The sequence below is a fragment of the Taudactylus pleione genome, unplaced genomic scaffold, assembly GCF_031769625.1.
Source record: "Taudactylus pleione unplaced genomic scaffold, aTauple2 ptg000225l, whole genome shotgun sequence".
In the NCBI taxonomy this organism is placed as follows: Eukaryota; Metazoa; Chordata; class Amphibia; order Anura; family Myobatrachidae; genus Taudactylus; species Taudactylus pleione.
The window spans coordinates 3,107,024-3,131,518 of NW_028284627.1; the positions used below are offsets into that span (position 1 = coordinate 3,107,024).

At 46.2% G+C, this 24,495-nt stretch overlaps 1 protein-coding gene across 3 annotated transcripts in view; it reads left to right on the forward strand.

The window, feature by feature from the left end:
- FERRY3 (FERRY endosomal RAB5 effector complex subunit 3) overlaps positions 1 to 24,495 on the forward strand; it is a 70,490-nt gene that overhangs the window by 20,656 nt on the left and 25,339 nt on the right. For all 3 annotated transcript variants that reach the window (XM_088478908.1, XM_088478909.1, XM_088478910.1), the window contains exons 9-11: positions 4,901 to 5,029; positions 21,254 to 21,328; positions 24,139 to 24,341. In XM_088478908.1, coding sequence (XP_088335034.1) covers positions 4,901 to 5,029; positions 21,254 to 21,328; positions 24,139 to 24,341 — 407 coding nt within the window. The remainder of the gene's footprint in view (positions 1 to 4,900; positions 5,030 to 21,253; positions 21,329 to 24,138; positions 24,342 to 24,495) is intronic.

A 24,495-nucleotide genomic window follows, 5' to 3' on the forward strand; every position in this document is an offset into this window, starting at 1 on the left:
CATAATGTCATCGCAGTGAAAATGTCGACACCGGAATTGTTGACACATTAAATGTGTTGACATCTGAAATGTCGACACAGTTTAAATGTCAACAATAGAAATTTTAGGATTGGGGTTGGGCTTAAAATTGGGTATAGACATTATGTACCAGTTGGCATTAGGCTGTCAGCATTTTGAACATGTAGACATATTGTCAGCGCTGACTTTATGGTGTCTAAATAATGACTGTCAACAAAACAAACCAAAGCCACCTTCAATAAAGCTGATCAGGACCATGTAATAATTTCCATTGCAGTGATTGCATGCTCCTGAGCTGTGAGCTACAGCACCGTATGGATCCTGGCTTCATCAGGTGACTCGGGGCCTGATTCATAGCTGAACGCAACGGCAATTCCGCACGCAGATCAAGCAATTGCATGCCTATGCGTATAAGCCGGACTGCGAATGCGCACCGTTCGCATTGCGATTATGGACATACATAGGAATCCATTGCAAAGTGAGTGATGGGTAGTCAGCGTTTGAGGGTGGTCAGAAAAACGCAGGTGTATCTTAGTGTTTAAACTCCGTTACTTGGGCATGCATAAATTAGCCCTTGTTACGCAGCATGATAGCCCTCTGCATGTCAGGAGAGCAGCCGAGTCTGTGGCAGGTCAAAACTGTCGCAAGGGCAAGATGGCTGCTTGCATCGATGTCACCAATATTTACACTGATAAGTGACACCATACGCTATTAAGAAGTCAGCTATGGGCGTCTTTAAGCCGGCTGTGCTTTGTGAATGCATTAGCATATTCTCGCAGCTGCGTTGCGTATGAAATTTCAGCTGCAATCACACTAATGGTCATCTCTGAATCAGAACAGAGAGAGGATGTTGTGCAAAGTGTTCACATAACTTTGAGATACTGCCGTTCTTTGTTTCCTATTACTTATTTTTCTGGGAACAAATCTTCTTCGTATTGGGTCTTGCTTGTAATAAGCAATAGCAAGGGCATTGTACGTATATAGAGCATTATTGGTGACAAGTTTGGAGATGTGCCTTGCTACAAAATCATGAGACATGGCTGAGCACTGCTGCTGTAGTACCACTTCTCACCAGAAGGTGGTAAATGAGCTGTTTCAAAAGTTAAATGGGCAATAAGAGAAGACTTATTTTCTCTGAGTTCATAGCAAGAACAATTATGGATCCAAATAGGATGATTAGCTGCTGTTTGTGGCAGGTAGTGTCCCATAGTGTACAGAAAGCATTTCTTTACAAATGTTTATAGAAATGAATCTCTTTAGGACTCCATGAGATACATGATATAGGAAAGCTTTAACAAATAGTGTTGGTGTGCTTTTAATTTGCTGCATTGTTGCTTGTAGGATATTCGAGTGCATGATTTACATGAGTATATCACAGTCTGTTTCATTGGGCCCGATAACCAGGTATTTCCCTGAGGCAGTTACAGCCAGTGGTGTAGTAACCGAGCATTAGGTCCACTGTGACTTCATTGTCCTACATAGGGTCCTTTCTGCTTTGTTCTATCCCTCTCTGTGACTGTACAACGTCCAGCACACCTAGTACCACTGGCTGATGACATCACCATAGCCTGATCCAGAAACACTGTATGATGACATCACCATAGCACAGGTCGGGAACACTGTCTGATGATCTCATCATAGCTCAGTCCAGTAACCCTATTTGAAGACATCACCATAGCGCTGTCCAGGAACACTGTATGATGACATTACCATAGCGTTGTACCTGGGCCAAGTGTCTTCTGCTACTTATTGGTACCACTAATATGAAAAACAAAGTGGGTGGAATTTGTATTTCACAAATAGCTAACTATGATTCTGGGAACTGAATAGCTAAAAACAAATGGTAAAAGTGGACCGAGACTTCAAGTCTGGTTCCTATTGTTCTTCTCTGGGGGAGGTTGTATAAAGTTTCCGTAAGATCTGGCTTGCCACCAGCATTGAGAGTTTTATAGATCCAGCAAACTTCAGCACAATGCGTAAAGTGAACAATGACCATAAATTGCATGATTACTTTCTTCTCCGGTGATTACAAACCCTGATTAGTAAATGTCTGCATTAATGAGCTGTTAAGTGTCCTAATATTGCAGCACTTGTGGCACTAGAAAGAGCCCAGTGGTAATCCATATAATAGGATTGGGCCGTTATGGAGCAGGCTAGAAGATACCCCCAGAAGATTATCTCTGCCTGCTTGTGAAGTCCCCCTGACCACAGCCAACCGTTCCCAGTGTAAACCAGTAGTGAGCCGTCCACTCATGCCGACTTTTGTGTGGCCAGTTTTAGTGCATCTCACTTAAAGCTTTAAACTAATAATTTTCATTATTTTGCTCCAACTTAACATAATGTGCTTATCGTTATATCTTTGCCTGCTTTTATATTGGAGATTCGCAAGTGGAGCGTATGTTGTGTCAATTCAATCTGCGCATCCACAGAAAGGTTTATTGACCTAGGCAGCCGAGTGTCCACTCTGACACTTCCGCCTACAGTTATATTATGTTTACAGTAGCTCATGCAGACCTACAGGAACATGCATATACACTTATACAGCAGGTGTAAATACATGCTGGTGATGGTCACTTGTTGTGTATCACGTGTGCATTCTGCCAATGCAGACTCCGATGCATCTCAGCTTGCGTATGTGGGCAGAAATATATATTTTTTGTGTGTGTGTGCTCTATTTGTATAGTTTTTGTGCCAACAACTCTTCTGCAGCCACTTAGTGTACAGACGCTGACATTTTAATGAATGGCCACCGGAGGCACCTATGAAGAACCTACAGTATATAGCTTGTTCTCCTTTGTTACTGGCTCCCACGTAGCAGGCAGACTACCGCAGTAAGCAGTCTGCCTGACCTCAATGGAAAACTGTAAAAATAAAATATTAAATAAATAAAATACTAAAAAGGCTTAGGCTGGGAGTTTGTGGAACTATCTGTGGCTGTCCTGCGTGGAGTTCTGGTTTTCTCCTATGCTCTACGATGCTTGTTCCTCAGCTCTCCTTCCGTCAGTGTATGTCGGTCCCTGTTTCGGTTGGCTGCTAGTCGGAAGGTTTCTCAGAGCTTCCCACACGGGAGGTCAGCTTTGGGACACGTCCCCATTGCCTATGCTCCAGTGTCCCCTAGTGGATAAAATAAGATTTTGGTACTTACCGATAAATTCCTTTCTCCAATTCCACAGGGGACACTGGAAGCCCGCCCGCCCAGCGCTGCTTACCTGCCTTCTTGTTTTTGGTTCTTTATTTTCTAGTTAGACTGCGGTTCCTCTGCATTCTATTGTTGTGACTACATGTGCTCCCTTCAGTAGGTCACTCCTTCAATCGGTCTTTTTCCGTTCTGTGGACTTCTCGTCTTCCTGTTGTCCTCTGTCTCCTCTCGGGCTCAGTTTCTAAACTGGGGCATAGAGGGGGAGGAGGTAGTCACACTTATACATTATTTAAAGTGCCAGGCTCTACTCTACCACCGTCTTAGCTCCAGTGTCCCCCGTGGAATCGGAGAAAGGATTTATTGGTAAGTACCAAAATCCTATTTTTAATGAATCGCCACTGGAGACACCTATGAAGAACCTATAGCCTGTTTTCCTTTGCTACTAATAGCACAAAGCTTCACTACATTAGTACCAGCAATATTACATGTGTCATCAATTATTTTAAACCTTGAAAACTGTCTGTAAAGGCTAAATTGTGTGAGCAATTCCTTTAATGTCTGTGCTTATTCTGATCATGCTGTAATAGTGTGTACTGATTCTGATCCTGCTGTAATAGTGTGTACTGATTGTAATCCTGCTGTAATAGGGCCTGATTCAGAGCTGAACGCTCTGACCAGAGCGCTCGCTCTGAATCAGGGCCCTCCTAACTTTTTTTGGAGCATCCTCATGGAAGCGTCCATGATGATGGTCGCGATGGTCTTGACCATCGCGACCATCGGACTTGCGACGGAGACCCTTCGGTAGGGTCTCGCTGCCGCAAGCCCTGGAGTGATTTTGGCTCTATCAGAGCCAAAATTACTCCCACTGACATCACTAGTGATGTCAGTGGGGCCGGCTTGAGACGGTAGGCGTTCCCATGGGAACGCCTCCGTCTGGCAGGTACGCCCCCGGCACGCCCACCAAAGGGGGCGTGCTGTCAATCAACATCGACAGCACGCCCCCTTTGGTGCGAGACCCGGAGCGATGGAGAGCCCATCGCTCGCTGGGTCTCGCGCATGCACATGACGGAGCTCCCTCTGTCGTGCGCATGCGCAGTGGGGGAACATTGACCCGCTTGCGAGCGTACTGCCGCTCACGAGCGGGTCTGAATGACCCCCATAGTGTGCTCATTCTGATCCTGCTGTAGTAGTGTGTGCTCATCCTGATACTGCTGTAATAGTGTGTACTGATTCTGATCCTGCTGTAATAGTGGGTGCTCATTCTGATCCTGCTGTAATAGTGTGCTCATTCTGATCCTGCTGTAATAGTGGGTGCTCATTCTGATCCTGCTGTAATAGTGGGTGCTCATTCTGATCCTGCTGTAATAGTGTGCTCATTCTGATCCTGCTGTAATAGTGTGTGCTGATTCTGATCCTGCTGTAATAGTGTGTACTGATTCTGATCCTGCTGTAATAGTGGGTGCTCATTCTGATCCTGCTGTAGTAGTGTGTGCTGATTCTGATCCTGCTGTAGTAGTGTGTGCTCATCCTGATCCTGCTGTAGTAGTGTGTGCTGATTCTGATCCTGCTGTAATAGTGTGTGCTCATTCTGATCCTGCTGTAATAGTGTGTGCTCATTCTGATCCTGCTGGTGTAGTCTGTACTGATAATAATGTGGGCTGATTCTGGATCAGCTGTAGCAGTGTGTGCTGATTCTGATCCCCCTGTAATACATAATTGACTTTCCTTAATGTCATATTTCAGATTTTGCCACAGTCTGCCAGGAATGCACCGATTTCCATTTCCCGCAGCTCCAGGAACAGCTGGATGTGGTTCAGCAGGTGGTACTGTATGCCAGAGCACAGCGGAACCAGAAGGCAAAATACCAACTAGGTAAGTGGGGTGAGTGTGTTTCATAGATCGATGTTTAGCACGAACCATACACTATTATTCTTTATATTGCCAAGTAGTGATGGTCTCTCTCATATAGCTCCTGTATTACATGGGGAACTTATCATATTAGATCTAGATCTGTATTGTGGGAGTGTTGTGGGCGTGTACCCCGATTCCTGTGCTTGTTTGGGGCTTGCAGATGGAGATGGATGGGACACCAGTGTCGGACGGAGCTTTGCACCCAGTATGGGGTGGGTGTAAGTGCCCATGCTAATGATTGAGGCTACAGCCGGAAAAACAGTGGGTGGTAGAGCCATATGTATGAAGATGGACATATGTTTGCATAAGATAGTAAATCTAGCCATCCTGGATTTCCCCACTTGTACAAGCACCTTAAGCAGTGATATACAGCCATCTATTTTTCACATATATCTTTTTACTGATAAGGAATAACGTGAGGCTTGTTGGGCCCCTGACCTTACAATCCCAATAGATTTATGTCCAAGCTACTTCCCATATGTATGAGAGGGTTTTTTTTGCTGTTAATGTGCCTTCAGAATTAATGTGCACAAATAGCAGATGCATAGGATAAAAGCAAAAGGAAACTGAATATATTTTGACAAAACACAGCTAAAGTTTCAAATAAATGTGTTACCTACTAATCGTAATCAAAATATAAAGTAGGTCCAATTTTTTTTATCTGCTGTCGTAGACTGTCATCGCTCCCCTGGCTGTATTGGTGCCTCGATAATGACTGCGGTGCTATACTTTTCTTCTGCCAGTGATACACAGATATAAATTGATTAGTTTTCCTGTACTCAGTGGAGGCAGCCATACAGAAGAGTCATGGTTAGAGGCAAAACATCCACTATATAGACAAAGGTAACTGGACACTGACAGCAAATAGATCAACGAGATGTTATTGACGTCCGTACTTTGTAGGTCCACCATGTGCAGTGAGTACTGCAGACACCCTTCTTAGTAAACCATCCACAAGTTCCTGGACAGCAGCAGGCGGTATGTTTTGCCATTCCACCTTAAGTACAGTGACCAACTGTGACAATGAAGGAGGTCGAGTCGGCTTAGAACGCACCCATCGCTCCAATTTGTCCCAGAGGTTCTCAATGGGGTTCAGATCTGGACTCTGAGCTGGCCAGTCCATCCGGGTTACCAAATTTTCTGTATACCAGTGCAGTGTCTCCCTGGAAACATGACAGGTGGCATTGTCGTCCTGATAAAAACATTTGTTGTTTCTGTAGAACTGCCACAATGTAGGGAGCACAGAGTTATCGAGAACATCTCTATACTTCTCATTATATACCTTCATGAACACATGTCTTCTGCAGGAGTACACCATTTCGCTTGTCTACATAGGGTATATTAGAATTCAACCGATCATTTCACCAGGAACTGGGACATATCACTGGTTCCTAGTGGATTAATAGGTTGTATTGCAGAGTAAAGTGGGAAGGAGGGAGTGTGAGTGGAGAAATTGGGAGGACAAGAGAGCTTGAAGGTGCCGAAACACTTGGCGTTGTGCTCACGATCCAACATCATGTACGATTTCCCTTGACCTCTTCCCCGGCAGTCCTGCACACGATTTGGTGTAAAAAGTGTCCAATGTGACAAACGATCTATCGTGCATCCTTCACTTTTTCCAGTGCATTGTGACTGAGATTGTCAGATCTGCCCTACAGCACGGCAGATCTGAAGAAGCGATGTATGACCTGCGGGGACGAGCATTGATATCGTGATCGTGAGTGGACACACACGATTTGGGCATATTTTACACTATTTGTCGTCACGATGCGTCGGAATCGGGCAAATCGTGTAAAATATTGCTAAGTGTGTAGGCCCCTTAAGGGTTTTGTAGGTGAGTGAGAGGAGTTGGAATTTGATGCTGTGAGGCATAGGGAGTCAGTGGAGTGCCTGGCAGAGGGGGGCAGCAGCGGTAGTGACGATAAAGGAATTTGTGGCAGCTGAGTAAAGGATACACCGAAGAGGGGTGAGTCCGGCGATCAGTAGGGCAGTGAGGAGCAGATTACAGTAACCTGGGGAGAGATAAGGACGTGGGTGAGAGTTTTAGTGGCAGGATTAGGAGAGGAACTGAATATGGGGGGTCAACAGGGCAGAGTCCAGGATGAAACCCAGTAAGCAGACTTTGGAAACAGTAGAGGGAATTGTTGATAACGTAGAGGAAGATGGGGCAGGAGAGAGTGGAGACAGAGAAGGAGCAGTTGGGACAAGTAAGAGGTAAATCCAAAGAGGCCAATGGAGTGGATGATATGGAGAAGGGGCTTGTCAACCGTATCAAATACGGCCATCTGGCAGAGGGGAACTAGAATAGATAACTTAAGCTGGGTACACACTAGATGATGTGTGCCCAGCCCGACATCGGCAGCAACAGGACCCGGTGGGGGAGTGGGCAGCGACAGCGGGTGCAATGCTGCATTCGGCAGCATGGCCCTCGCTCTCGCCTCAGCCCGGCATGTAGAGCCGACAGAGGATGTCACTGACGACCCACGGGAGCGCACATCGTCAGCAACATAGTGGGTGCACACTAGACCATGTGCCCGATATGTCTGTCTGATCCAGCGGATGGGACGACATATCGTCTACTGTGTACCCAGCCTTACCTTTGTATTTGGATGTGAGGAGGTCATTGGTGAGAGCGGTTTCTGTGAAATGGAGAGACGGAAATCCAGATTGGAGTGCATCTAGGAGGGAGAGAGTGGGGAGGAAGGAGATGAGCCGATAGTTCATCAACCACTCGAGGAGCTTGGAGGCAAAAAGAGGAGAAAGAAATGGGTACTAATTAGAGAGGGGGTGGGGGTCAAGGGAGGGTTTTTTAAGAAAGGGGGAGACCAGGGCATGTTTGATGGACAAAGGGAAATTTTCACAGATAAGTTGACCAGGTGGGCATTGCGGAAGCAGGCATGAGGGAGGCACCAAAGGAAGTGAGAAATGATAGGGTCTAGGGGGCAAATGGATCATGGAGAGGAGGATAGGTAAGCATGGACATAAACCTCTGAGACATGTCAGTAGGCCTGGAGTGAGAGGAGATGTTGTTGCAGTTAGGCTCCACTTTGGAGGTAAGTGGGTGGCAAAGTCTAGTGTACAGAGGAGGGCACTGGGAGAGCATGCAGGTCCAGCAGAGAAGTAGAAAGGGAGTTGGTGTGGAGGCACCTGACTGGTCAACTGGAGGTGAGTGAGCTAGTGGGGGCAGGGGAAGATTCTGGACTACTGATGGTGGTCCAGTCAATAAGAAGTAGAGTCAGGTCATCAGGAAAGGAGGCCATCAGGTTGGCAGATACATACCTAGAAAAATACACTCTGTCGTTGAAAGTTGTGCTACAGGCCAGGACACAAGTGAGCAGCAGGTCCCAAGGACCGCTTTTGTGCGATGGGGGAGAAGGTCTGCAGCAATGGAGTGCCTAGTGTAGAGGGAGAAAGAGACCAGTCAGACATGGATGGCAGAGCACCAGTAAGGCTAGGCGAATGCACGGCCTTCTCTATAAAGAGCAGCATTGAGCTGTGCTGGAGCAGAGAAGACCATTGCCTGGAGTCAGGAACAAGCACTGGTTATCCAGTGTCCATTAGACAGCTGGCCAGAACTGTGGCCAAAGGAGAGAGCTGGAGATTGGCATGGTGGAAGAGAGGATCCGAAGGAGAGGAAAGTAGATACAATGGTACGTTGGGCACTCCACAAGATTTAGGATCTAGGTCAGCATGGAGGAAAGAGGGTCCAGCGGACAAAGCTAAAGTTGCAGCATCAATTTAGTGATGGTTGTTGGCGTGCATTACTGAACCAGGCCGGAGCAGTGGAGTATCTGGAGATATGATGAAGCAGAGGAGGGGCAGGTGGGTGGACAGAAAGCAGGTCCTGGCTTACTATATATGATCTGTGGGCCCAGACGATGGCAGATGCTGTTGCCAGCTAAGAAGGATACTTATGCTCAGTCCAAGCAAACATCTGATTAGTTGCTGTACACAACAGCCCCTTCTGTATAAATTTACCTGTAGAACAGCTTTAATAAATTATCATCTATAAGGTTTTACTAAATACTCTGGATGAAAGGTTGCTAGCTGAGTACAGGTTTGTACTATGGTGTCATCCAAATCATTCTGTGCCATTCAGCAACCATTGATCCCACACACACACGTCTGCTATATGTTTCTTTAAGGCACAAGCGTTGTAAACAGCCTAACCCCGTGACGTGAATATATATCAGCACATAACAAAATGAACACACATCTATATTTATCTGTGTCTCTATTTGGTCTGTCATCTGCTCTCTACTGCTCTATAAATTGAAATGCTGCTAGGGCACTCCTAAATACAGCCAGCAGCTTTTACTAAGTAGGATGAGAGAGAAATAAAAAAAAAACAGGTCGGCATGACGATTTCAGCAATTTGGCACCGCTCCCCAGCTCCGAACTAAGAGGAACTCGCAGGACTTGGATAATCCCTCTTGCTTTGCAGTGTGTTCCAGTTCAGCACTAAATGCAAAAGGGTTTATCACTACAGTCTTAATTGTCATGGCCACTGTATTAATACCCATCCTCAATTAAAGGAATAATATATATGCCCATATAAATTGTAAGTTACGGTCAATATTAAAGAACTATATGGGCGTGACATATTCCATTTTAAAAGCCTTTTTTTATTTTATGACTAGACCTGCATGGAAGGTACCAGGTGAAATTGAATGAGGAACAGAGGCAGACTGAAATGTTAATTCTACCCCAACATTATTTTTTAACACATTTACCCCCACCCATCACCTATCAGTACTACGGCGCTGCTAAGCTATGCCCATCTGCGCAACTGCGACTAACTAGAAGCGTAGGGCCTAATTAAGAGTTGGACGCAGTTTCGATGCAGCATGCAGGTGGCCGATGTTGTAGGTCTGCGCGTGCATCTGAGACTCACCGCTCACACGTTGTGAATGTTACCGCTCAGAGATACAGCACAGAGCGGAGGGTTAGGGTTAGGCTGCGGGAGGGGAGTGTATGGGTTAGGGGGAGGATTAGGTTGAGAGTTAGGGTTACTTACCACATTCTGCTGGTATTCTGACAGTCGGCATCCTGAACGCCGGGATTCCGTACCCAACCTCTGCGTTAGATACAGACAACGCTGCTATCAACCCCCATCCTGGGGTCCTCCGCACGAAATAGTAGCAGTTGAGACATCTTTGGTGCTTGGGTTCCCAACACCTGCTGGGGAGCCTATCTTGGCTACCCCACAGCTTAGTAGGGTGATGGGAAGTTTGATAGAAGGATAATTAAAATGCTGTGATCCTGTTAAAGGTTATTCAGCATCTTTTCAGCTCTATATTTCCCGCTATGTCTTTAGAAAACAGTACAACAGGGAATCCTATAATCGGAGCCTGTAAGCCTGTTGTGCAGGGAAACAGGGCTTTGCTTATCACATGCCGCCTCAAATACCTGGACCTAGAGTGTGTTAGGCCTTAGGCATCTGCAAATTTGGGCTAGAACCAATATTCTTCCTGCAACTTTTACTAAATACAATACTTAATCTTTCTAGCTCTGATCTGTAGGTGTTTATCTTCTCATTGACAGACAGGTGTTGTTTTTTTTTCATGCTCTGGGACAAGAAATCTCCCTGTCTTGCTCTCTGCATTGAGCAGTTTACAATAAAATAAGCTCAGTGATATAAACACAAGCCTAAAGAGCACAAAAAAAAAGTTGGTAAGAAAAAACAACTTTGCTAGTAAGGTAACACATCAAAGGTGCATACACACGGTCAGATATGTCAGATGAACGTTCTGAACGATTTGATGAACGATTTTACCAACTATTTGAACTATGAACGATTTTTGACTGCATTAAAATGAATGGAATCATCCAAATCTGACTGCAAACACATCAGATGTTAGATGTCGTTATATGACAGGCGGGAACGCGCATCGTTCATCTGACAAACATGACAGATATGTCAGATTTTCCTTCAGATACGAACGATTGAACGATTTTTAAAATCGTTATCGTTCAGATCTGAAGAAAAATCTGACCGTGTGTATGCACCATTAGTTTAAAAAAAAAAAAAAACACTTTGCTGATCTGCCCCATTTTATGTACAGTGGAACTCATTTTAAAATGACAGCTCCACAAATTAACCTTGGTGGTGAAATAAAAGGGGGCTAAAGAACTTCCAAACTTTTAAGGAGTACTCCGCCTACAAAATGAATTAGCGAAGAAAGACGCCCCAGTGATGCCTGAAGTTGGAGCAGCTTGGATGATCCTGTCCAAGCCAAGAAAAGGCAGGATGTCCGATAAAAATTATTATTGTTCCATACTCCCTACAACATATGACGAGCCACAAACGATTATAGCTGTTGACCATCATTACCCACAATGCGTTCTAATGTAGTCTGCATAATGGGTTTGCATATGCTGTTCTAGTTCCGTATGCTGTGAACGGAACGCAGTGCAACTTTACTCGTGTTTGTGACTTACTCCACCTCTGGGCTATTGAACAGCCCCAGTACCTAGGCAGTTGACTGGGTCGCTTTGTGAGTAATCCTGATCTGTGTCACAGTAATGTGTACCACTATGGGGATGGATTGGCAAAAAGATGTTTGTGAATTGAACTGAGAAGGCGCCCGGATACATGGTGAGACAGGGGAAGCCATGCGACTTCCTGTGACTAATTTACGTCTGTCCAAGCCACTGTATAATCGTGGCAACCTTGTGACTAGTCCGAGGACAGGACAGATTGTGAGACCATTCTTTTTCCGGGGTTTCCTCATTTGTCCTAATTCCAACTGTGTTATGAGTATTTACAGCCTGGCAACGGCATGTGAGGAACCTTTGGTGTCAAATGTCTCTCAGGAATAAAATAGAAAAAAATATTCTCTACATCTAAATCCCCAAGGCCGGTGTTGTTTCTCTTATTATCCTGCTGTCATCACAATAACCCTATATAAATATACGTACGTGATTACTTAAGGGTGTATTCCAATGAACGCACCCTCCCATGATGTGGCAGCACTGTATGCCCCATGACTGAGGCCCCGCTTTCTCTATGTAAATGCTCCATGTTGGTACATAAGCAATACTCTCTCTAGTCCTTGATACGGTGGAAAAATTGTAATAAATAATGCACACTTCTACCAGTGTGACATATTGGACAACTGTGACCAAGCCTCGACCGCAATCACGCAAAACTCTGCACTAGGAGCTGTATTCATTTCCACTTCTCAAGGATGATGCCGTGTGTAGATGGAAGTTATGGCTGCTGTCCAATTTTGGCCATATTGAACCGTTGTAATTCTAAATGATAATTTGAGGTAAGTCTGCATAAACCAGTCCTTTAGACTACAAACAGTGGAGTTGGCTGTTTTGCACAGTGAACCAAGATTTCTTACTTTTAGGGGGAGACATTGGGGCTGATGATGTAGGGGGTGTTCACGCCGACATGGCACTGGCCATACCCACACATCACTGGTCACACCTACATGGCACTGGCCACACACACACATCACTGGTCACACCTACATGGCACTGGCCACACCCACACAACACTGGTGACATGATAGAGTGTCAGAGTTCAGCCGGGGATCGGCCGTCCCTTACCGTCCCGCCGGCTTACTCTGACTTCTCGGGGCGGCTGGTGCGGCGACGTGGGAGGTGCTGAGTATTCCTCCTGATGCTGGTGTCTCGGGCGGCCTGGTGCGCGGGGATCGGAGTCCCTGTCATGGGCGCCGCCATGACACTTCCTTTTCTGACTGTCCTTCCTTCCCTGACAGTCTGGCCGGTCAGCGGACGCTGTGGACCAATCAGTGGGCTTCCAGGGGTATATATCCGGCTCCTGTGTATCAGGTAGTTGCCTGAACAACCATTGTCGCTGCTAGCGTTACTAGTGGTCTCTCGTTCCAGGTTCCCTTGCTTCCAGTGATCTATTCCTGTGTGCAGCTATATTGTTTATCTCACCAGTGCTTTACCACCTCAGCCTGTGTGCAGCTATATCATCCATTTCACCAGTGCTTAACCACCTCAGCCTGTGTGCAGCTATATCAGTGCTTAACCACCTCAGCCTGTGTGCAGCTATATCATCAGTGCTTTACCACCTCAGCCTGTGTGCAGCTATATCATTCATCTCACCAATGCTTTACCACCCCAGCCTGTGTGCAGCTATATCATTCATCTCCTCAGTGTGTTACCACCTCGCCTGTGTGCAGTATACCTCCATTCCACCAGTGCGTTACCACCGCCGCCTGTGTGCAGTATACTATCCATTCACCAGTGCTTTACCATCACAGCCTGAGTGTAGTTATACGTACCAAAATCTCCAGCGTTATAATCTCTGGCTGTCTCCAGTACTTCTACCCACCTCGTTATTGGACTCTGTGGTCCCTACCTACGTGTTACAGTATTGCACCGTGGTGCACTCTTTCTGACCGGCAACTCGGTAGAGTGTTTCCGCAGTGCACACTTCCTTGTACCTCAAGGTCAGTGTCCCTACGTGCCCCTTACTGGCACCGACCCTTTGGGCCACGAGTGTTCGTCTCTCCTTTTTTCCCGCAGGCTTTGGTCACCTAGTCAAAGGACCGCGACCTGCTTACGAGGTGCAGCTCAAGCCCAAATCCCGCTTGGTGGGGTCACTGGCGAACACCACCTCGTGGGTTAGATTCCGCATCTTTGACTAGGTCTAGCCAACGACCAAGACCTGTGGATGCGGAGGTCGTACATTCAGGCCCCTCGCCTCCATTTCCTCCTGCAGCCTCAGGCCTTAGCTTCCAGAAAACCGCCTCCCAGCGTGACAGTTTGTTCAGGCCCAATGGAAGCTACAGGCTCCCCTGGTACTGGGAATCTCCAGGAACTAACGACTCGCATGGATAACCAAGAGGCGGCACAGCAACATGTGGCCCAGTACCTACAGGAATTATCTGGTCAGCTCCTGTCTATTCAGAACACTCTGGCAGCTATGTCTCATGCTCCACCTTCTGTTGCTCCTACGCTTTCTCCTGTATTACCTTCGGGGGTCGTTCCTCAAAAATCCCGTTTGCATTTGGCTACTTCCGAGAGGTTCGATGGTACTCCTCAACGATGTCGTGGTTTCATAAACCAGTGTGAGATCCAGTTCGAATGCCTACCCCAGAATTTCCCTACCTCCCGGTCTAAGGTGGCCTATGTAATTTCATTACTAACCGGGGCAGCTCTGGATTGGGTCTCCCCCTTGTGGGAACGAGCAGATCCGCTCGTATCTAGATATGAAGAGTTCGTGGCAGCTTTCAAAAGGATCCTCGATGAACCCGGGAGATCTGTCTCTGCTTCTTCAGATTTGCTTAGTGTCCGTCGGGGTACCCGGTCCGTCGGGCAATATGTAGTACAATTTCAAACCCTGGCGTCCGAACTAAAATGGAACGAGGAAGCACTTAAGGCAGCCTTCCTACATGGCTTATCTGAGAGGATGAAGGATGAATTCCCATCTAGGGATTTACCTCCCACCTTCTCGGATGTTATATCCCTCTGTATTAAAATTGACCTTCGCCATAGAGAGCGGTGGGGAAATAGGGGGCGTGGAGATCGTCCTCGGGATCGCCTATCCTTGGGAGGTCATTCCTCTCCTTCCTTCTCTAGCAGCGAGGAGCCGATGCAAATTAACAGATCCCGGTTAAGTACCGCCGAACAGAACCGGCATTTTAAAAATAAATTGTGCTTGTATTGTGCTGCTTCGGAGCACATATTAAGGAATTGTCCTGTATTGGCGGGAAGCGCGAAACCCTAATTGATGTTGGGAGCATGCAATTGGGGGTTATTTCTGACTCCTCCCAAATAAATGACAGTTTATTGCCTGTGTCGCTCTCCTACCGGTCCAGGACAAGGATGGTTAAAGCCCTTGTGGATTCTGGGGCTGCCGGCAGTTTTATTTCTAAGTCACTGGTTCAGACCCTAGGCATTCCGTTGGTTCCATTACCAAACAGATTACTGCTCTCTGGTGTAGATGGAAAGACCTTGCTAGGGAGATCTATTTCCTCAAAAACCCTGCCAGTGTTCCTCCAGATTGGATGTCTGCACCCGGAGACAATTGAATTTTTTGTTCTTCCCGACTCAGCCTATGAACTAGTTCTAGGCCTCCCCTGGCTACAAAAGCACAATCCTACGTTTGAGTGGTCCAGTATGCAGATTTTATCGTGGGGTCCAAGTTGTTTCCATGAATGTCTCATCCAAGTACTCCCTGTCCGCACTAACGCGGTGTCCTCCAGTGGAAATATAAGCTTCCCCCCGTCTGACAAACCCAAGTGTTCCTCTGTTCCCGGTCTACCAGCAGCTTATCAAGATTTTGCCGATGTATTTTGCGAACAGGCTGCGGATAGACTTCCACCTCATCGTTCCTGGGACTGTGGTATTGAGCTCCTGCCAGGGAAGAACCCTCCTCGGGGTCTAACCTACCCATTATCAGTTCCTGAAACAGCCACTATGGCGGCATATATAAAAGAAAATCTAGCTAAGGGGTTTATCCGGCCCTCCACTTCTCCAGCAGGGGTTTTTTTTGTTAGCAAGAAGGACGGCGGGCTTCGGCCTTGTATTGACTACCGTGGCCTCAACCAGATTACTGTAAAGAATCGTTTTTGATAAAGTTCGCGGGGCCTCTTTGTTCACCAAACTCGATCTGCGGGGTGCGTATAATTTAATACGTATTAAAGCTGGAGATGAGTGGAAGACCGCTTTTAACACCAGAGACGGCCACTTCGAATATCTCGTTATGCCCTTTGGACTCTGCAACGCCCCAGCGATATTTCAGGGTTATGTGAACGAGATCTTCCGGGATGTCCTCTACAGTTTTGTTATAGTCTCTATTTGGATGATATTCTAATTTTTTCCAAAAATTTGCAAGATGATCGCCAGCATGTCCGCGAAGTCTTGTCACGCCTCCGGAAGCATCATCTTCATGGAAAAATATCCAAGTGCCTTTTCAAACAAACCTCGGTACCCTTCCTAGGGCACATAATTTCTGGAAAGGCCCTCTGGATGGATCCGGAGAAGTTAAAAACCATTTCTGACTGGCCGTTACCAAAATCCTTGAAGGCTACTCAACGCTTCTTGGGTTTTTCAAATTATTACTGGAGGTTTATACCAAATTTTTCCACACTGGTGTCACCTATCACAAATCTCACAAAGAAGGGTGCCAATCCCATTCGCTGGCCAGATACTGCCATCCAAGCCTTCCAAAAATTAAAAGAAGTTTTCTCCACTGCACCTATCCTGTGCCAACCCCAATTGGACAAACTGTTCACAGTTGAGGTAGATGCTTCTTCAGTAGGGGTGGGGGCAGTACTGTCTCAAATCTCAAGTGATGGAAAGTGCCATCCCTGTGGGTATTTTTCTCGTAAGTTTTCCATTGCCGAAAAGAACTACGGAATTGGTGACCAGGAACTACTAGCAATGCGGTTAGCTTTAATGGAATGGTGGCATTTGTTGGAAGGAGCCAACTTTCCAGTTACCGTGATCACGGATCATAAAAACTTGATCTACCTCCAAACGGCTCACCGTCTAAATGCTAGACAGGCCCGTTGGTCCTTGTTCTTTTCAAGATTTAATTTAAAACTTCAATTTCGTCCTGGCAGTCTAAACAGAAAAGCTAACGCTCTCTCACGGTCTTTCTTGTCCAGCACTCAGGAAGAGGATCATCAACGTTCCCGACCAATTTTAGATCCTGTAGTCTTCGCCTCTACTCAAATTTTGACTCCTCCCCCAGGGAAAATTTTTGTGACCCCAGAACTACGGGGAAAATTACTAACTTGGGCTCATAGCTCTCTGTTTGCTGGCCATTCTGGTATCCTCAAGACTTACAAGTTCCTTCAGCGTTCCTATTGGTGGCCCACTATGAAAGGGGATATTCGAGAATTTATTCTTTCATGTGTAAAATGCGCTCAGCATAAGACTCCCCGCAAGAAGGCAGCAGGTCTCCTGCGACCCCTCTCCATTCCTAATACTCCTTGGACCCATATATCCATGGATTTCATCTCTGAACTACCATGCTCCCAAGGATACAATACCATATGGGTAGTGGTGGATCGCTTTTCTAAGATGGCACACTTTATTCCATTGATGGGTCTCCCTGCTGCTCCTCAGTTGGCAAGAGTCTTTGTTAAGGAGATATTCAGGTTGCATGGACTTCCTAAAGAGATCATTTTTCGACCGCGGAGTTCAATTCGTAGCTAAATTTTGGAAAGCCTTATGTAGCACTTGTGGAACCAAGTTAAAATTTTCTTCAGCCTACCATCCACAAACTAATGGGCAAACCGAAAGAGTTAACCAAGAGCTGGAGACTTTCATAAGACTCTTCGTTTCCTCCTAACAAGATAACTGGCTGGATCTATTACCTTGGGCAGAATTTTCACACAACTTCAAATATCACACTTCCTCCAAAGCCACTCCTTTTTTTACGGTGTTTGGGAGACATCCTCGAGTCCCAGATTTTCAAAATTTACCTACAGTAGAGGTCCCTGCAGTTTCTAAATTGGTGGAGTCTTTCGCAACCATTTGGAGGAGGGTTCATTCTTCTCTGAAGCAGTCGTCTAAGAACTACAAAAAATTTGCGGATAGACGACGTGTCGCTGTTCCACTGCTGAGAGTTGGAGATAAAGTCTGGGTATCCTCCAGGAACATCCGATTGAAAGTACCCAGTATGAAGCTAGCCCCGCGCTTCATTGGTCCTTATCGTGTTCGCAAGGTCATCAACCCAGTCGCGTATAAGTTGGAACTCCCTCCTCAATTAAGAATATCCAATACCTTTCATATTTCTTTGCTGTGTCCTCTAGTGCTGAATCGTTTTCAAACTTCTGCTCCCAAGTTACCTCAAGTGCAAACTTCTCAAGGTACAGAGTTCGAGGTAGGGAGGATTTTGGACTCTCGATTTACCAAATCTAACAACCTCCAATATCTCATTGACTGGAAAGGGTACGGTCCGGAAGAAAGAGCATGGATCAGAGCCACAGATGTTCACGCGCCTCAAATGGTTCGAGCCTTCCATATTAGATTTCCTGGTAAACCTGGTGGGTGTCCGGTGTCCACCCTGAAAAGGGGGGGTACTGTCAGAGTTCAGCCGGGGATCGGCCGTCCCGTCGGCTTCCTCTGACTTCCCGGGCAGTCGGGCGGCTGGTGCGGCGACGTGGGAGGTGCTGAGTATTCTCCCTGATGCTGGTGTCTCGGGCGGCCTGGTGCGCGGGGATCGGAGTACCTGTCATGGGCGCCGCCATGACACTTCCTTTTCTGACTGTCCTTCCTTCCCTGACAGTCTGGCCGGTCAGCTGACGCTGTGGACCAATCAGTGGGCTTCCACGGGTATATATCCGGCTCCTGTGTATCAGGTAGTTGCCCGAACAACCATTGTCGCTGCTAGTGTTACTAGTGGTCTCTCGTTCCAGGTTCCCTTGCTTCCAGTGATCTATTCCTGTGTGCAGCTATATCGTTTATCTCACCAGTGCTTTACCACCTCAGCCTGTGTGCAGCTATATCGTCCATCTCACCAGTGCTTTACCACCTCAGCCTGTGTGCAGCTATATCGTCCATTTCACCAGTGCTTAACCACCTCAGCCTGTGTGCAGCTATATCATCAGTGCTTAACCACCTCAGCCTGTGTGCAGCTATATCATCAGTGCTTAACCACCTCAGCCTGTGTGCAGCTATATCATCAGTGCTTAACCACCTCAGCCTGTGTGCAGCTATATCATCAGTGCTTTACCACCTCAGCCTGTGTGCAGCTATATCATCCATCTCACCAATGCTTTACCACCCCAGCCTGTGTGCAGCTATATCATTCATCTCCTCAGTGTGTTACCACCTCGCCTGTGTGCAGTATACCTCCATTCCACCAGTGTGTTACCACCGCCGCCTGTGTGCAGTATACTATCCATTTCACCAGTGCTTTACCATCACAGCCTGAGTGTAGTTATACGTACCAAAATCTCCAGCATTATAATCTCTGGCTGGCTCCAGTACTACTACCCGCCTCGTTACTGGACTCTGTGGTCCCTACCTACGTGTTACAGTATTGCACCGTGGTGCACTCTTTCTGACCGGCAACCCGGTAGAGTGTGTCCGCAGTGCACACTTCCTTGTACCTCAAGTACAGTGTCCCTACGTGCCCCTTACTGGCACCAACCCTTTGGGCCACGAGTGTTCGTCTCTCCTTTTTTCCCGCAGGCTTTGGTCACCTAGTCAAAGGGCCGCGACCTGCTTACGAGGTGCAGCTCAAGCCCATATCCCGATTGGTGGGGTCACTGGCGAACACCATCTCGTGGGTTAGATTCCGCATCTTTGACTAGGTCTCGCCAACGACCAAGACCCGTGGATGTGGAGGTCGTACATTCAGGCCCCTCGCCTCCGTTTCCTCCCGCAGCCTCAGGCCTCAGCTTCCAGAAAACCGCCTCCCAGCGTGACATAGAGCTTATTTCCCCTTCATGCTAAGGACCTGGAAGTGACATGAGTGAGGGCAGAAGTGCGATTCCATGCCCATAAAGTCCACCTAAAGAAGAAACTTGTTTGCTCGCCATGCTTCGGGCTCGCTTCGCTCGCCACAACATTCTATTCCCCTTCTATATCCACGTGGATGATAGGGAATGACGTCGGACAGAAGCTGATGACTACAGGGTCCTCTTCGTGAAGGGGATCTAGACATTACCTTGGTGACATCTGCACGGCACTGGACACACCCACATAACACTGATCACGCCCACATGGCACTGGCCACACCCACAGCACTAGTCACAGCTCCTTCTCACAATAGCCCTTGATCATTTTCAGTCCCTACCTAGCCCATGTGGCCATTAATCCAGCCCTGGATAGGCTGCATCCTTGTAAATATTGGGTTCAACCCAAAACATGGCTGCTCCCACTGTGAGTCAGGATATAGATAGTTGATTGGTTCCACTTTAAGGTAGATATATATATATATTTTATTTATTTTTCTTTGTAATCCATCTGCATGTGTGGTTGATAGGCAGGATTCCCCCTGCACATAGCCAAGATACCAAAATAGTTGGCGTTTTATGCCTGTCCTCCTTTAGCTCATGTCCTGCAACAACCTCCTCTCCCGCCTCATACCTCAGGGATAAACAAGGCTCCCAACCGTAACCTTAGCCCACTACTCAAAAATACAATTATCCCAAATGGAAACTACAAGTGCTTCATGCACCATTAAAGGGTTATAGAGAATATGTTGCGGGTGCCAAAAATCTTCCCAGCGAGTAACTTTATCAGGCTGATCCTCTTATAGGCTGTCAGGGGACCTTTTTGTACATCTGATGACACGTTTTCATGTATATTGGACATGGTGTGCCATGCTCCTTTCTGGTCTGAAGACAGATGTAAGCTTAACAATCCCGTGTAAGTAAGGAGACATTCTAGGTCCTCCCATGGGAATTAAGTCATTTCTAGTGAGATTGTGTTTCCGCACTCGCCAATGCACATGTTTGACTTCTTCGAGGATTTGCTGTGCGCTGGTGACAAGCATTTAATAGTGGCCAAGGTCATGTGTACAGAATGATCTTTAAATGCATCTTACATGAGCGCTGTGTATTGTTGACAGGAATGAGCTAATTGATGTGATTTAATCTTTATGGAGATTTTGTTCACACAACAGCCAAAGTGCAGCCATCGGATTTTATTAGCCATGCCTCCCTCCTACACGCTGGCCATGCCACTATACATTCCCTGTTTTCTGAATATTGCACCCTATGAGGCTAAGAAACCTATAGACGACCTGGAGAACATTGCTGACTGTGCAGAATTGCACTCATAAGGGTTCCCTCCTATTGTTGAAACCCTCCCAGAGGTGCATTAATGACTCTAAGCGACATATTACCAATTGTACAGTGCCCATTCCACCGCTCAGACTTGCACAGTCTTCCTTGTTATGCTGACCCATGTGCCAAAGGGCACTGCCGACCTTTCTATGCCTATAACTCTCATAGAGGTTCACTATCAACAATGCCACACAGAACACTCTAATGTAGGGGTGGGCAATTAGCGTCCCCCCAGGTGTGTTAGAACTACACATCCCAACATGCCCGGCTACAGTTTTGCTATTTGACCATGCAAAAACCGTTGCAATGCATGCTGGGATTTGTAGTTCAACAACAGCTGGAGGGCCGCTAATTGCCCACCCCTGCTCTAATGCCTCTGTTATGTCTTTATAATCATGGTTAAAATAAATAATAATTTAGTTGATTATTTATTTTTTTCTTTTAACAGAGCCTGCAAACGGGAATGATGGACGTGGCGATAAGGTGAAAAACACAGAGCGTAACCACTCTAATTTATTACCAGGTGAATAAACCCTTTATTACGCTAGCAATACTCTTCACTTGTCTCTATAGCTCTCATTGTAGTTCCATCCTTTGGGGTTTCAACTGCTGCTTTAGCTTATGATATATTCAATTTCAATAAGGCTTTAAGGCTTAGAGCAGTATCCAATTAACCCAGAACATTGTTTGGGGTGCTAATTGTTCCCCGCGATCATCGAAAAACTGGGATTTTTTGCCAGTTATACCCGATTTTCGTCGATGTTTCTTTCACCCTATCCTATTATTTTGGTCGAAATAATAGGATAGTTCTCCTGAAAACACATACAGTAGGTCCGCGAGCTTATCGCAGCACCAGTGTGTTCTCGCCTTTTTTCAGGTGAAAAAAACAACTATTATCGTGGATTCTTTTTCGGGACACATCAGGTCCCGATAAGTGCCAGCGTCAGGCTGACTTCGGGGCTAATTGGATAGCCCCGGGCGAGGTGATTAGCCGTGGTAATTTACCGCGGCTAATTGGATACCCCCCTTAGAATGTAAACTCCACCCTAACACCTGTTTCTTTAAAAACACAAACGAGAGTTTTTGTAGTAGGGTATATATATTATTTTAGGGTGGGGGTTACATTGTTGGGAGCTACACAATGATAGACTGATGTTGTGGGGTGCACAATATTATGAAAACGTAAGTGGTGTGTGATGCAGCTAGAATACGTTACATAGTTCTGTATTGTGTCAGAGCACACAAAGTGTCCGGACAGCATAGCCATGTTCCTCTTAGTATGTCTCATACCTCCCCCAGTCTCATGCACGCCATATACAGCCAGCGGCCAGTATGCCATACCTCATGCCCACCTTTCCCCCAGTCTCATGCCTACTGTATAAAACCTCTATCAAACACAGGGCCGTATTCAATTAGAGGCGAAAAGCCTTTTTCGCCTGTTTTTTGGCGAAAATATTGCCTAAAAACTTTTCGCCTAATTCAATTCCATGATGATTTCTCCTAAGCTGAAACTCGATGCATTGAATTCGGCAAAAAGTTTCTCCAATCACTAGCAGGTGAGAAGAAGTGCAAAAAATCTTTATTTTGGGGTGCAAACATGGGGAAACGACTCGGAACCCTTGGGACAGCCCCCCAAAGGACAAATCTGAAAAAAAACTTACACAAACACTTAAGAACACCCCAAAAAAGACATGTCATAATTTATAAAGTGGGGGGACCAAGCATAAACACTAGCGAAATAGACTTCTTGGGGGTTCCCAAGTATGGGTCAGATGTGTTTGGGATTGCAGGTGCATGCAGTAGGTGGGTTTTTGATGTTTTTAAAAACTTCACTTTAGAGACATAAAAACATGCTAGTACCCATTTTCATGTACCCCAAATTTGACAGGATTACTTATTTTCACCAAAAAATACAGCTTTATGCCATTCTTCACCACTTTTACAAAGACGCTAATAGCAAGCAATTTACACCACTAAAGTACCCAAAATAGCTTTATTAGGGCTATTAGTACACATCTATATTGATTCCCTATGTTAGTGTATCTTTTTCTGGGGTACAGACTGATTTCCCCAATTCTTTCAGTACTTTTCGCCTGTTCCGCATTTGCCTATTTCCGTTTTCGCCTGTTCTGCAATTGAATTAGGCGAAAAACGGGGACGCGCACGGAATGAATTCGCCTCTGTAACTGGCGAATGAGACGAAAAGTCGGACAGGAGAAAAGTTTCCAACTTTTCGCCTCTAATTGAATACAGCTCAGAGCCTCATGCCCAATTTATGTAGGCAGTACCTGCTGGCCACTATAACTGCATTGTGTCCACCATGTACAGACTTCGCCGTGCATGATGTACACACACCACGGCCCCATGCCAATTAAATAAATGTTGTGCCAGTATAACAACCTTATGCCAACACAGTACCCTGCTAGCATTATACAACCACTGCTGATCCTACTCTTAGCACAGTATGGGATAGGAGATAAATGCACTCATGTACAGAATGGTAAGACCTTAGTACTGCTTGTAGCAGGGGAGGGACACTATATATTGTGTCCTGCACAGTAGCCTGTGTCCATCCTAACATGGCTCATACTCGCAGATCGCCAGCACCTAACATACGTTTCACCCGCCAAACAGTTCTGAGCCTAGAAAACGTATCCATGCCAACCATATAGTCTACGCCCATTGTAAAATGCTACATGCCCACCATTCACAGCCTGTACCCAGCATCATTTCCGTGTCTGCATCTCTTCTCCTCCCCAACTTACCCCGTATTTCTTACATTCTCCCCTCTCTCTCTGCAGTTGTGGTTAGGTTTTCTTTCCATAATAGCAGGGATGAGACTGCCATGCTAATGTGGAGATCCAGTCTAGATTACATCCAATGAAATCACAGCCACTGCGATACCTGTAGAGAAGCCGCCGACATGTGAAACTGCAGGTGTTTCTTGGTTTAGCCTTAGGTATTATATATCTGGAGCAACAACAGCTGTTTTTAAGTAATGAGACTTGTTGAGAGGAAACAATGAAGCTAAAGTAGGCCGTTAAATTACTTCGATAGCACCCTGACATTGGCAGAGGCTGCAAGAGACTGGCAGGCAGCATTGGGCAATGTTGGTGAAGTTGGTTGTTTGGTAAAAATGTAGAATCATTTTGGTAGCAACATTTTTACACCAAAAGGGAAACATGCTTTTTTCTTTTTAGGTTACTAGAATGTGTGGTGACTCTGTCGCTTCCTTCTTCGTTTACATTCTGCATGGTCTGATGACGATACATTAGTTATCTGGGTGACTGTGTTTTAGATTCCATCATAGCTCTCACGGATTCTGTTTTGCAGGGGAGTTTTACGTGACCAGACACTCGAACCTTTCTGAAAGCCATGTGGTTTTTCATCTCTGTGTGGATGATAATGTGAGAAGTGGAAATATCACCGCCCGTCATCCTGCAATTATGGGCTTAAGAAACATCTTGAAAGTGTGCTGCACCCACGATATTACTACCATCAATATCCCTCTGCTGCTAGTCCATGAAATGTCTGAGGTGAGAGGCTAAATATTCCTGTATTTCTGTGTATGCAATATAATTGTATTCCAGCACCGATGCATTGCTAACCCCTTTCCTGTGTTAGCCATTGTCTGTATCAGGTAGTGAGCAATGAGGAGCTGTCTACATCTACTTGTCACCTACACACAGT